The following is a 13,738-nucleotide window of genomic DNA, read 5'->3' on the forward strand; positions in this document are numbered from 1 at the left end:
ACCTCGCCCGGCTAGTTTTTTGTATTTTGTAGTAGAGACGGGGTTTCACCGTGTTAGCCAGGATGGTCTCGATCTCCTGACCTCGTGATCCGCCTGTCTCGGCCTCCCAAAGTGCTGGGATTACAGGCTTGAGCCACCGCGCCCGGCCATAACTGTCTATTTCTATTGAAAAACAACTCTGCTCTGCTTACGGGGCTCCTGCTCGACCTTCTGTTTTGGAAAATTGGAGTTTTGGAGGAATTGAGCACTTTGTGGGTTTCAGTTCTCCAAACGTGCATGTTCAATCTCCATTGCTGAGAGCGACTGAAGATCTGAAAATCAGACAGTGGCTAGCACTGCCCAGAGGCCCCGTTATTAAAAACATTTCAAGGCCAGGTGCGGTGGCTCACGCCTGTAATCCCAACACTTTGGGAGGCCGAGATGGGGCGGATCACGAGGTCAGGAGTTTGAGACCAGCCTGGCAAACATCGTGAAACCCCGTCTCTACTAAAAATACAAAAATTGGCCGTGCATGGTGGTGCACGCCTGTAGTCCCAGCTACTCGGGAGGTTGAGGCAGGAGAATCACTTGAACCCGGGAGGCAGAGGTTGTGGTAAGTTGAGATCGTGCCACTGCACTCCAGCCTGGGCAACAGAGCGAGACTCCATTTCAAAACAAAACAAAACAAACATTTCGGTGCCACTGGGGCTGCTGAGGGCCTGGGGCTGGTGCTGCGCCTGCATCTCCTTTCATTACAACCCCTGGGAAAGGGGGGTGGTCAATGTCCTTTCCCCTCCCTGAGGAAACTGAGGTGTTGAGCTTGTATTTCTCTGCACTGGTTCAGTAGTAATAGGGACCCTCCAGCGCACCAGGTGATGTCTGTGACGTGGCACTGGGAGGCAGGAGCAGGCTGGGAGTTAGGGAGGCTGATGTCTGAAGTCTGATGTGGGGAAGTGCTGCCCCTCCCAACCCCGCTCCCTGGGAACCAACGCTCCACCCCTTTGCCCCGCTGCCTCCACACCCCTTTCCTCTGGCTGTGAATTTCTCCATTACCAAGTGGGCCCATCAGATCTGGAATTTGGTCAGTTAGGTGCTTCTCCCAGTAAAGCACCTGCTACGCTGGGTACTGGGTACTGTGCTGGGTAGATTTTGGATGGGATTCTTGAGAGCATCCGGCAAAGTTGCTGCAGGAAAGGGCCAGTCAGTGCCTGCCAGTCTTGGCACCTGTGAGCCCGTGAGATGACATTTCTCAAATTCCAGCCTCACTCTGTGGGCCAGACAGCCCTTCTGACCTATGAGCTGCCAACCTGAGCCTTTTGATGACACTGACCCCAAGGGTTCCCTGCAGCCCTATGTACTCCTGAGAACCTGGTGGCCCCTCTCTGGCCTCCGAGACCCTGACCTGGGTGCCCACTGCCCCTCATCCCTACACAGGAGATGCTGGGGTGACTCCTCTCTTGGTAAACCAAGGCTCTGGTCGCTGAGGATGGGGCTGGTCCTGTGCCAGGGTGCCCCCAGGTGCTGACCTTGGCTCCACTGTGGTTGGGCACCAGGCATGGTGGGGGTGCTGAGCAGACAGAGCCCTGCCCTCCCGGGCCCCGAGCCCCGGGCTTGCAGAGGAGGCAGAGGAGGGAGGTGGTGATGGCAGGACCAGAGCAGCACCAAGGGCTGTGTGAGCGCAGCTGGGAGGATGGGACCTGCCTGGGTGCATGGCTCTGGGGCATCCGGGAGAAAGAGGCATGTGAACCCTAATTTGTAGGTTGATCAGGGCCAGCTCCCAGGGGAGCGTGAAGGCAAGGACTCAGGGTGCTGTGAGGGCCTCTGGGTCACACAAAGGTGACCAGTACCAGGGCTGGAGGGCAGGGGGTCCAGCTGGGAGGGGCTCATCCTGCCCTTTTCCTGCGGCCCCCCACCTCCTGCCCAGCCTCCCCTCCGAGGGAGCCCCTGCTCCTTCCAGCCTCAAGACCCTCGGCGGTCCCCAGAAGGCCAGCTATTGAGCTGTCCCAAGGTCACTCAGGATGTCCAATAATTGTCCTAACACTTTACCTGCTGTGGAACAGTAATGAGAGGGTTTTCATTATTTGCGGGTGAGTGCTCCTGGCAGATGCCGACAGCCAGCAGATGTGGAGAGTCCGAGGTGATTTGTAAAGGCCGGTTCATCTGATGCTCGGTAATTGCCCCAGGCGACGTTGTCACTCAGAGGCTCCTCCTGGCCTGCTGAGATGAGGTAAAGGTCAGTTCAAAGATCCAGTTTGAGCCGGGCGCGGTGGCTTAGGCCGGGCGCGGTGGCTAACGCCTGTAATTCCAGCTCTTTGGGAGGCCAAGGAAGGTGGATCACCTGAGATTGGGAGTCCAAGACCAGCCTGGGCAACATGGTGAGACCCCATCTCTACTAAAAATACAAAAATTAGCTGGGCATGGTGGTGGGCACCTGTAATCCCAGCTACTCGGGAGACTGAGGCAGGAGAATCGCTTGAACCCGGGAGGAGGAGGTTTCTGTGAGCCAAGATTGTGCCATTGCCTTCCAGCCTGACTGACGGAGTGAGACTCTGTTTCAAAAAAAAAAAAAAGATCCAGTTTGGCCACAGGAAATGGGAGCAAATCCCCACTCTCGTGAGACTCCTGGGGAGGAGGCAGCGTGTTGAGGTGGGGGCCATGGTCTCAGAGGGGCTGTCTGACAGCCAGGACCCTGCAGAAGGCCCCTTCCCCAAGGTTCTTGGGTGGTGGGGTGGGAAACAGCCCATCCCAGAGCTGGGCTTGTCCCTCTTTGCAGGGGCTCTTGATGCAGCTCTTTGCAAGGCTTGCTGGGGTCCTGGAGCTGTGCCTGACTAGGGCTTTCCTGATATTTTGAAATTCTTGTACTCCGTGCCTCCCAAGGCCAAGTCTGTGACATCCTGTGGCAGGCCCCACTGAGGGATAACAAGGATTTGCTTCCTCAGCTGTCCTGGTCGGCCTGGGCTGCCATAACAAGTGCCATTGATGGAGGACTTCAACAGCAGATGTTCATTTTTTCACAGTTCTGGAGGCTGGAAGGCTGATATCAGGGGTCAGCATGGCCAGTTTCTAGTGAGATCCCTTTTCTGGGCTTGTAAGCAGGTGCCGGCTTGCTGTGTGCTCACACGGCCTCTTTGTGCATTCATGGAAAGAGAGAGCAGGAGTGCTCTTTGGTGTCTCTTCCTCCTAGGACACGTCCTATCATGAGGAAGTCCCACCCTTATGCCTTCATTTTACCTGAATTACTCCACAAAGGCCCCATCTCCAGATGCAGTCACATTGGGGGTTAGGACTCCCTGTCTGGGCTCACAGGCCTTGCTGCTTACAAGCTGTGTGACCTTGGTCAGGTCTCTGTCTCCTGAGGCCTCCATCTTCTCCTTCTAGAGTGGAGATAATGGTTCTTGCCTCATAGGCTCATTTGCCCAGTGGGTACGACTTATTGAGGGCCACCTGTGAGCCAGGCACCTGGCCCTTGGGGATGTGCATAAGGGACAGCAAATACCTTGGGCACGAGGACAAAATCAGATCATGGATCTTGAGTGACACCACCGTCCTTATCCAGAGGCAAGGCTCAGTGTAATGTTGTATTAATATTTTACTCTTTAAACAATAGTGCATACTTTATTTTCATTAACTTAAAATAAGGAAGAGGCAACCTGGGGCTGGTCCCTGGTGATCAGAATGGGTCTCTGGTGACGGCTCAAAGGGGGGTGTGGTCCAGGGCACAGAAAGAACCCAACGGGAGGGCACTTACCCTAGCATTTCACATCAGATTTTTCAGGGACAGATTTCATCTCTAAAACTAGTACTTGATATTATAAGAGCATATAGGTTGAATGAACTTATGTTGGCATTTCAAAGGAGGCCAGTGGCTTAAGAGTCCCAAAGTGAGTTCTGTGACTTACTCATCTTTCATCCACATCTGAAGTTGTGTTTGGAATAACAGATGTGAGTCGCTGTCATCTCACTGTCACATCGATTGCTCACTGTTCTGAGAAGGTCACATCATCATTCATTAGCAATAATTAGTCCCCGGGGACCCCCTGCACTTCTTCACTCAACTGCTCCATTAACTTGGGTGCGAGTCACACATTCCAGGTGCCAATCAATGGAGATCTATCCATAATGTACAAGGTGATGCTATTAGTTACAATATATTAACTGCCTAATTTAAAAATAAAAAAAGCCATCTTTATGAAGGGCAATTAACCACTAAGTGTAATTGATAATTCATAAACCTCTGATTAGGAAAGACAAATAGTAAGAAAGGAATTAATCACTTGTGCTATTGAAGAAGACGTTGCCGCCCTCTTGTCTGCATTCACTATGTGGTCAGCAGATCTACCTGTTTCTTCCTAAATTGCACCTGTCAGCTCCACGACTGGGGGTCTGGAGGCTTATTTCAGCGCAGAAACATGTTTTTCATCACTGAGGCCTGTCTGTTTCTGGTGGGGGTTGTAAGGAGGCTGCAGGCTCAGGACACCCTCAGGGAATTCGCGGGTGAGGTCATTTAGACTTCTCCATCAGTCAGTCGTTCAGCAAATGTTTATGGGGGATTGTGAAGTGCCAAGCCCTGTGGGAAGCCCCAGGGATGCCGTGGAGACCCGAGCAGATTCATGCCTAAACTCCTGGAGTTCGGAGGCCAGTAAGAAACACAACAGATGCATAAATCAGATGACTGGAGACACTGGTTAGTGTTATAAACAAAAACTGACAGACAGGGTGTGGCAATGTCACACAGGATGGTGGGAGGAGGGGACATCGGCTTGAGTCCTACCAGCTTTTCCCAATAGCTGTCACTACCACTCAGGGCTGTATTTGGGGCCCTCCCTCAGTAGTGGGGAATCGTGCCTGGCTTATCTGCCTGTATTTTTGTTTTTGTTTTTGTTTTGAGACAGTCTCACTCTGTGGCCCAGGCTGGAGTGCAGTGGCTTGGCTCACTGTGACTGCCTCCTGGGTTCAAGCGGTTTTTCTGTCTCAGCCTTCTGAGTAGCTAGGACTACAGGTGCCCGCCACCACACCCGGCTATTTTTTTTTTTTTTTTTTTTTTTTGGTATTTTTAGTAGAGACATGGTTTCTCCATGTTGACCAGGCTGGTCTTGAACTCCTGCCCTCAAATGATCCACTCACCTCAACCTCTCGAAATGCTGGGATTACAGGCGTGAGCCACCGTGCTCTGCCTTATCTGCCCTCTCAGTGGTTCTCCACTCCAGCCTCATTTTCTGGCTCCACTTTCCACATACCCCACGCTGCTCGGATAGTTCTTTCTATCCGAGAGGGCGGGGCCAGTGCACACCTGCCTGTGCGCAAGGTGGGCTGCCCCTCCCACCACCTCGCCTGCCCTTTCCTGCCGTCTCCTTGTCCGTCCCTCAGGTCTCCAGTTGGGCCTGAATCCCTAGTCTTTAAGACCCCACCCTGGGCTGTGTCCTTTCCCCACTATGCGGGAGAGCTCCAGAGTGCCGATTTCCTGTTCCTGACTCCACTGTGAGTAGATAATCAGCTCCACCTCCAAAGTCTCAGGCTCAAGAGGGGGAACAGAAAGCCGTTGACATTTCTGGGCTTCAGTCCCTCACCCATAACATGGATACATGCCATTCACTCTGGGTTCAGTTTGAGTTGAGTTTTTAGTTGGGTCTCACTTGCTCAGAGGGAAGTTGATTTCAAGCTGTAGTTCTAGTAACTGGGTTGAATGTGCGTGTATTCCTTTCCTTGGGGCCACATCTGTAAACAAAACTTGAGCACATGCCTCCTCTCTATGTGTATTTTCTATAAATTTTAAATTACGCATTTAACACTGTATTGCTGTTTTGCTTAGACTGTAAAAAATATGCAGTTTGAAAGAATAGGTGAAGAGCCAAGACGTCCTCATCTTTGGAGCTCAGTGAAATGTGTGTGTTTCGGGACCTGTCTGAGAACAGCGCCGGATGCAATTAGCATGGCTGATTAATTTTACTAGGGTTTCTTAAAACCTTCGGCCCTTGGGCTTGCAGCTTGATGTCTTTTCTACGAGTCCACAATGCAGCTCGATGCAGATGTCAGATATGACCACTGCCTTGTTGGGGCCGGTTTGTCCAGGGAGGCCTCTTGTGATCTGGGTGAGGGAGCCAGCCAGGTCCAGCCTGTCACCCTCCCCCCAGGTCTGAGTGACCCACCCCGCCCACCTCTGCAGGTTCCTCTAACGTGCTCTGGTCCCTTCCTGGTGGGTGCCAGGTCCTCCAGCCTGCTCTCCCTGCACAGAAGCACCACATCCTGGCTGTCTCTCTTGCTTCCCCAGGGAGGCCTCCCCTTGCCTTCCTACCCCACCTTGTCACCCTCTGTCTGCTCACCCTGTTTGTGTTCTGCAATAGTGCCTCTCTCTTATCAGTCACAAATTGCCCTTCCTTCGTGGGGTCTCTTGTTTGGTGCCCTCCTCCTACCCCAGCCTGGATAGTGGCCTGGAGATCCAGGACCTTGTCCATGCTCATGACTATAGCTCTGTGCACCAGGCCAGTGCCAGGCACATAGTAGGCGCTCAGTGACAGTTTGCAGAAGGGTGGATGTTATTTCATTTGGTGCATTCTGAGAACTTGCCCAGGTGCAGCCTGGATTCGCAGGTCTCCTGTGAAGTCAGGAGGGAAGAAGCTCGGTGCCGCCGGCCAGTGGCAGCATCCTCAAGTTCATGAGACCTCCAGGCTGGGTTTGAGCAGGGTCCAGGTCCTGTCTGTCCGTTCCGGAATAGTTGGTGTCCCTGATGACTTTGGCAAACCTTTCTCCATTGACAGTGATGAGAAGACAAACCTTGTCTCGGGCCATCTGCCTTTGTACTTTTTGGGAAATATGGATCCAGAGTTAGTAAGGCGTAGACGTGTGCAGCTCGTTTACAAGTGGAAATACTAAGTGTGATGGAAAGGGACAGAGAAATAGCTGTGGACACTCAGAGGTGGCCCCTAGCCAGGCTGAGCAGGATTGTGGAGAGGAGGTATTGCATGGCTCTCAGGGGCTGGGTAGAAGTGGCACAGGTGGGCCAGGTATGGCGCCTCACACCTGTAATCCCAGCACTTTGGGAGACCTGAGGTCAGGAGTTCGAGACCAGCCTTGCTAACATAGTGAAACCCCGTCTGTACTAAAAATACAAAAAATTAGCGTGGTGTGATGGCAGGCACCTGTAATCCCAGCTGCTCTGGAGGCTGAGACAGGAGAATCGTTTGAATTTGGGAGGTGGAGGTTGCAGTGAGCTGAGATCATGCTACTGCACTCCAGCCTGGGCAACAAGAGCGAGACTCTGTCTCAAAAATAAAAATAAAAATAAAAATAAAGAAGTGGCACAGGTGGAGATGCGGGGGGACAGAGCTGCATCCCAGGCAGGGGGAGAGGCAATGAAAAGGGAGGTCAGGTGGGGAACCTCAGGGAGCCTCAGGTGTATGAAGTCCAGTGAGGACGGAAAGAGTTGGGGCGTAGTATGGGGTCCTCTGAGAAGGGGTCTGCTTCAGCTCAGAAATCTCAGTCTGAACACACCCGGGGTCAGCCAGGGCCCCCTCAGGGGTTCGCAGTGGCCTGGCCTGTTCTGGACTTTGCTGGATGCCCTCTGAGAAGCACCGCGCAGCCTCCTTCAGAGGCCCCACACTCCACGTACTGACTGCCCGGGCCCGTGTCTCCATTGCTGCAGACTGAAGGGCTCCCGGCTGAAGGTGAGGTTCTGCACCAATGAGTCACAGAAGTCCCGGGCAGAGCTGGTGGGGCAGCTTCGGAGGCTGGGATTTGACATCTCTGAGGGGGAGGTGACCGCCCCGGCACCGGCCGCCTGCCAGATCCTGAAGGAGCGAGGCCTGCGACCATACCTGCTCATCCACGACGGTAGGCCTGCTGGGCACCGGGACCTCACGGGGGTGAAAGCTCCCCTTTCCCAGGGTGGGGGCTGTGCAGAGGGCCTCTTTCACTGGGCTGGACCGCTGACTGAGCTAGGCCACCAACACTCATGGGGGGGGGCAAAAACCTCATGGGACTTCCTGCTGGGGGCTGGGGGCAAGTTAAGACCCAGCCCTGTCCATTCCTTGGCCTCACACCAGAGGGTCCTTAGAGCAGGTTCTGGATGGCTCCTGGGAGGAAAATCCTAAGCTCTCTTTCCTGATCTAGGATGGATCAAGGGACCAGGGAATTGTCAAGGGGGTGGAGTTCTAGCTCCTGTTGAGAAAGAGACAGAGAGAGAGAGCGAGAGAGTATCAGTGAGAAGCGACATTGAGGTCCATAGCTTCTAACGTCTGGCACCATAGCCTTGAACTATGTGAAAACCAGCTCTACTCTTTGGAGCAGTTTGCAAATGGCTGTAGGAACAAGGTTTGCATCCTGATTTTAGTCTGAATGCAAGAACAGAGAGCCCCTTTGACCCTCAGTGGGGAGGTTGTTTTGGAATGAAGCAGAAGGAACAATATTATCTGGTGCCTCCTGAATATTTAAAAAGAAGAGACATTAGCAATTCCAGGCACTTCTCCGTTGGTCCACTGCGCCTTCTCCTTCCTCTGCACTTGATATGTTTTTTTTACAAACCACTAGGCAGAGGCAAGCATGGTTTTTCCTTTCCAGGGCAAGGCGGGGGCTCTCAAGAAGTGGCAGGGTGCCCCCTGTAAAGCCTGAATGTTGACTTCATAGACCTGGTGCCAGTGAAGGCTGACATGCCTGACCTTTAGAAATCATGTTTCTCAAAATACTTTCTCCGTAATTTAGGATCCCTGCTAGTGTCTTTAGAACATGGTCTTCAAAGAAAGAATATTTAAGAAAAATTATCTTCCCCTATCCTTCAGAAAAGGGTTGCTGGACCTGGGAACAGAGTTGGAAGAAGCCAGCAGGAGAGGGAGGTGGGCATCTGCTTGGAGGGTGGCCTTGGCCAGTGAATCAGACAAGCAGATGACAAAGCTGGGAGGCTGGAGGGAGGATGAATGCCCTTCCTCAGCTGTAATCCTGCATCCGTGTTTTCAATAACTAGACCCTTGTTTTCAAACTTGGAATTTTTTTTTTCAATCATTGGTGGATTTTCTGTCTAACATTTTATGAAAAATTTCAAGCATACAACAAAGTTCAAGTAATTTTTACTTGAAATAGTTTATTTTTTATTTTTATTTTTTTGTGACAGAGTCTCGTTCTGTCACCCAGGCTGGAGTATAGCAGTGGTATGATCTTGGCTCCCTGTGACCTCTGCTTCCCAGGTTCAAGAGATTCTTCTGCCTCAGCCCCCCGAGTAGCTGGGGTTACAGGTGCGTGCCACCATACCTGCCTAATTTTTGTATTTTTAGTAGAGATGGGGTTTCACCATGTTGGCCAGGCTGGTCTTGAACTCCTGCCCTTAGGTGATCCACCCACCTCAGCCTCCCAAAGTGCTGGGATTACAGGAGTGAGCCACCACCCCCTGCCTTACTTGGCATAGTTTTATACCCTTCACCTAGGTTGTCAATGACATTTTTTGATATTTTCTTCACTTTATATCTGTCCATCCCTCGATCTGTCTGTCCATGTTATTATTTAGATGCATTTCAGAGTAAAATGCAGACACAGGTATACTCCCCTAAACACTTCAGCATATCATTAGAGTTCGGTATTTGTTTACAGTTTTTCCTGTTGATGTAAAATATATATACAATGAAATGTACACACCTCAAGTGTACTATTGCTGAGTTTTGACAAATACATGCACCCATGGAACCCAGCCCTGTGAAGAGCTAGACCATCCCCATCACTGACAGCTCTGACAGCTACCTCGCGCCTTGCCCAGGTGATCTGCACCTCCTGTCCCCTTAGAGGCAACCAGTGTTTGGGTTTTTTTCATTATAAATAAGTTTTCCTATTCTAGAATTTTATGGAAATAGAATCATACAGTATATAAATGTACTGGGGCCTCCAGTGCTACCCCCAGGCTGAATGATTCATTAGAAGGACTCACAGAACTTCGAAAAAGTATTACTCTCAGTTAGACTTATTATCATGAAGGAATAAAGATTAAATTCAGCAAAGAGAGGAGACACGTGGGGCAAAGTCTAGGAGAAGACAGGAGTGAGCTTCCAGTTGTCCCTTCGAAGTGGAGTCCTACTGGGCACACTTGATTCTCCCAGCGATGATGTATGACAACACGTGGGAAGCACTGGCCACCAGGGAAGCTCACTGGAGCCTCAGTGTCCAGGGTTTTTGTGTAGACATTGGCACCTGCGTGACTGACCTTAGCAACTCAGTCTCCAGCCCCGCAGAGTCCAAACTGATACAGCTTGGCCAGGGCTTCAGACATACACAAACAGGTGTTCACCATAAGCCAAGCTGTTAGCATAAATGATCTGGCCAGACTGAGAGAGCAGGGCCCAAGGCCTCGAGCATACAAAACCCCTCTTATCAGGCAGGACGTTGCCGTGGTTCAGAGGTTATCTCCTAGAAGCCAGTCCTGAAGACAGGCCTTTTTTGGAATGTACAGGGTTTGAGCAACCTAGTCCTGCTGAATTAACCCTTTCTATCACAGTAGTGTTTTGTGTAAGGCTTCTTTTACCCAACATAATGTTTTTGAGATTCATCCATATTGTTGCTTGTATCAGCAGGGTTGTTCATTTTTATTGCAGAATAGTATTCCATTGAGTGAACAGACTACAGTTTATCCATTCACATGTTGTTGATACCTGGATTGTTACCAGTTTTAGTCTATTATGAACAAATCTGTTCTGAACATTCTTACACAGTTCTTTTGGGTAAATACCTAGCAGTGAAATTACTGGGTCATAGGGTACGTGTATGTTCACCTTTATAAAATACTGCCAGACCTTTTTTACAGATGGATTGTACTATTTTACACTTCTTCCATCTGTTGCAGCTGTTCAGTATCCTCACCAGACTTTGGTGTTATCAGTCTCTTTAATTCTCACCATTCTGGTGGGTATGAAATGGGATCTCATTGGGTATTTCAGTTCCTTCCTTCCTTCCTTCCTTCTTTCTTTTCTTTCTTTTCTTTCTCTTTCTTTTTTTTTGACAGAGCCTCACTCTGTTGCCCAGGCTGGAATACAGTGGCACAATCTCAGCCCCCTGCAACCTCTGCCTCCCAGGTTCAAGTGATTCACCTGCCTCAGCCTCCTGAGTAGCTGAGATTACAAGTGCCCACCACCATGGCTGGGCTAATTTTTGCATTTTTAGTAGAGACAGGGTTTTGACCATGTTGGCCAGGCTGGTCTCGAACTCTTGACCTCAGGTGATCTGCCCACCTTGGCCTCCCAAAGTTCTGCGATTACAGTCATGAGCCACCATGCCTGCCCTCAGTTTATTTTTAATTTAGAAAGGTTGACATCTAATCCTAAGAGATATGACAGCATGTTTCTTCTAGGATCTGAAGACACAAAGCCAATGATTTGATGTATCCTTGCAAATTTTCCTATTTTAATTTAAAATGGGAGAAGACAAAGAAGGAGAAGGAGGAAGAGAGTTTCCTGAGGGAGCTGGTGAACTGGGCCTGTGGGGATGGAATTCTGCTTTTTCTTCAGGACATATGTGTGGGGTCGCCTGAAATGTGTCAACGGTTCTTACAGTTTGGGACCAGTAGTGCCAACCCTCCAAGGCTTGCAGGCAGCCCCGTTTCCTCCTGCTGCAGGCTCTCAGTGTCTTCTGAGCAGATTTTCCTTCTTAGTTGCAAAGCTGTGGGTTTCCTGCCTGTGATAGTGACCTCAGGGAGCTCCTGGGGCTGATGCGGTATTGGGATGGAGGGTCCTGGGTGGGTCCACCTTTCTCCTCATAAGGCCTCTGTGAGGAGCCAGATTCCCTCCTCTGTCAAATAGGAATAACACCCTTCTGTGGCCACCTCCCATGGTAGCTGTGAGGATCAGAAAGAAATGCATCTGAGAAAGGGGGAGGACATATGAAAGGTGTCCCTGTAGGAGACGGGGAGGTAGGCCACATCCTCCCAGGGCTCCGTTGTACTCTTTCTCTCTCTTTCCAGGAGTTCGCTCAGAATTTGATCAGATCGACACATCCAACCCAAACTGTGTGGTAATCGCAGACGCAGGAGAAAGCTTTTCTTATCAAAACATGAATAACGCCTTCCAGGTGCTCATGGAGCTGGAAAATCCTGTGCTTATGTCACTGGGAAAAGGGTAAGTTGGCTCCAGGGAAAGTCATTTCTCAGTGCTGTAGATGAGGCTGTGCTAGTCTCCGACGTGTGGAATCAGGCAGAGAAGGAAGCAGAAGGGGATGTGCGGGGAGCACCGGTGACCTTCTTCTCCCTCCCTTTTTCATGCTTTCTCTCTTCATTTCTTTATTCCTCTCCTTTAATCATTTTTTTTTAGGAAATAGGAACACTCTGTCTTCAGGAACCGGTTGATGAGGCTTCCACGTGGAGTCTAGACTAGGAGAGGGCGTCACTGCAGATGGAGATCCTCTGGAGATCTCAGAGGCCAGGTGTTGATTGTCCCAAGTTTAGAGCAAAGAAGGAGAAGGTGCGTTTGCATAGGGTGCAGCAGGATGTTGGAGAATGCTCTCCAGGGTTGTCTAATTAGTAAAAAAATAGGCTTGAGGCCTACCCAGTCTGGGCACTGACAGTCTCTGGCCACAGATCACTGTCTCTGTAAAGGTGTGATTTTGTGATCAGTGTTTTATCTGAGCCTCTAGCACGTGCCTTGCCATCTCTTTCTTAAACAAAACAGTGTTGGTTATTTTTAACATTTTTCTTACACTGAGATAGCACATGTTCATTGAAGAAAAATTAGACAATACCGATGAGCAAAAGAAGAAACCAGAAAATATTTTTAGTCCCACTGCACGAGGAAAACACCTGTCACTATTTTGGTGTATGTCCTCACAAGTGGCTTCCTGTGCGAATAGGCCATTATGGATGGAGGTGTTCACAGCGTTGGTGTCATGCTTGACCTTGTTTTGTCACCCGTTTTTTATTGTTCACCAAACAATATTTGTGAATGACTTAGCATGCAGCAAATGGATATGTCTTGGGGCATGGTTATCTGTTGTGTGGCTATCTTGTTTTTTTTTTTTTTTTTTTTAGACTGAATCTCGCTCTGTCACCCAGGCTGGGGTGCAGTGGCGTGATCTCAGCTCGCCGCAACCTCCACCTCCCGGGTTCAAGCGATTCTCCTGCCTCAGCCTCCTGAGTAGCTGGGATTATAGGTGCCCGCCACCACACCCAGCTAATTTTTGTATTTTTAGTAGAGACAGGGTTTCACCATGTTGGCCAGGATAGTCTCGATCTCCTGACCTTGTAATCCACCTGCCTCAGCCTTCCAAAGTGTTGGGATTAGAGGCGTGAGCCGCCGCACCCGGCCTCTTGTAATTTTTTTCTTTCTTTTTTTTTTTCCTGCTTATAAGTTTATTCAATGCAAAAATAATTTACTGAGGTGGCTGACCACATCCACGACCAAATACTCTAAACTGAAATTCGGTTGCTGACCCAGCCCCAGCCTCAGCTTTCTCATTGACACCAGGGGGGACAGCGCTCCATCTGTGGGTGTCTCTTTCTGTCTGTGGGTGTCTCTCTGTCGGTGTCTCTCTCTGTCTGTGGGTATCTCCATCTGTCTGTGGGTGTCTCTGTCTGTGGGTGCCTCTCCCCATCTGTGGGTGTCTTTCCCCGTCTGTGGGTGTCTTTCTCTATCTGTGGGTGTCTCTGTCTGTGGGTGTCTCTCTGTGGGTGTCTCTCTCTGTGAGTGTCTCTGTGTGTGGGTGTCTGTGGGTGTCTCTCTGTATCTGTATCTCTGTGAGTGTCTCTGTGGGTGTCTCTGTGGGTGTCTCTGTCTGTGGGTGTCTCTGTCTGTGGGTGTCCCTG

General features: G+C 50.4%; 1 protein-coding gene across 3 annotated transcripts in view; it reads left to right on the forward strand.

Annotated features, from left to right (window-relative positions):
- LHPP (phospholysine phosphohistidine inorganic pyrophosphate phosphatase) overlaps positions 1 to 13,738 on the forward strand; it is a 153,282-nt gene that overhangs the window by 13,714 nt on the left and 125,830 nt on the right. For all 3 annotated transcript variants that reach the window (XM_025395977.1, XM_025395978.1, XM_025395979.1), the window contains exons 2-3: positions 7,619 to 7,806; positions 11,906 to 12,059. In XM_025395977.1, coding sequence (XP_025251762.1) covers positions 7,619 to 7,806; positions 11,906 to 12,059 — 342 coding nt within the window. The remainder of the gene's footprint in view (positions 1 to 7,618; positions 7,807 to 11,905; positions 12,060 to 13,738) is intronic.

This window comes from Theropithecus gelada, chromosome 9 (genome assembly GCF_003255815.1).
Source record: "Theropithecus gelada isolate Dixy chromosome 9, Tgel_1.0, whole genome shotgun sequence".
Taxonomy (NCBI): Eukaryota; Metazoa; Chordata; class Mammalia; order Primates; family Cercopithecidae; genus Theropithecus; species Theropithecus gelada.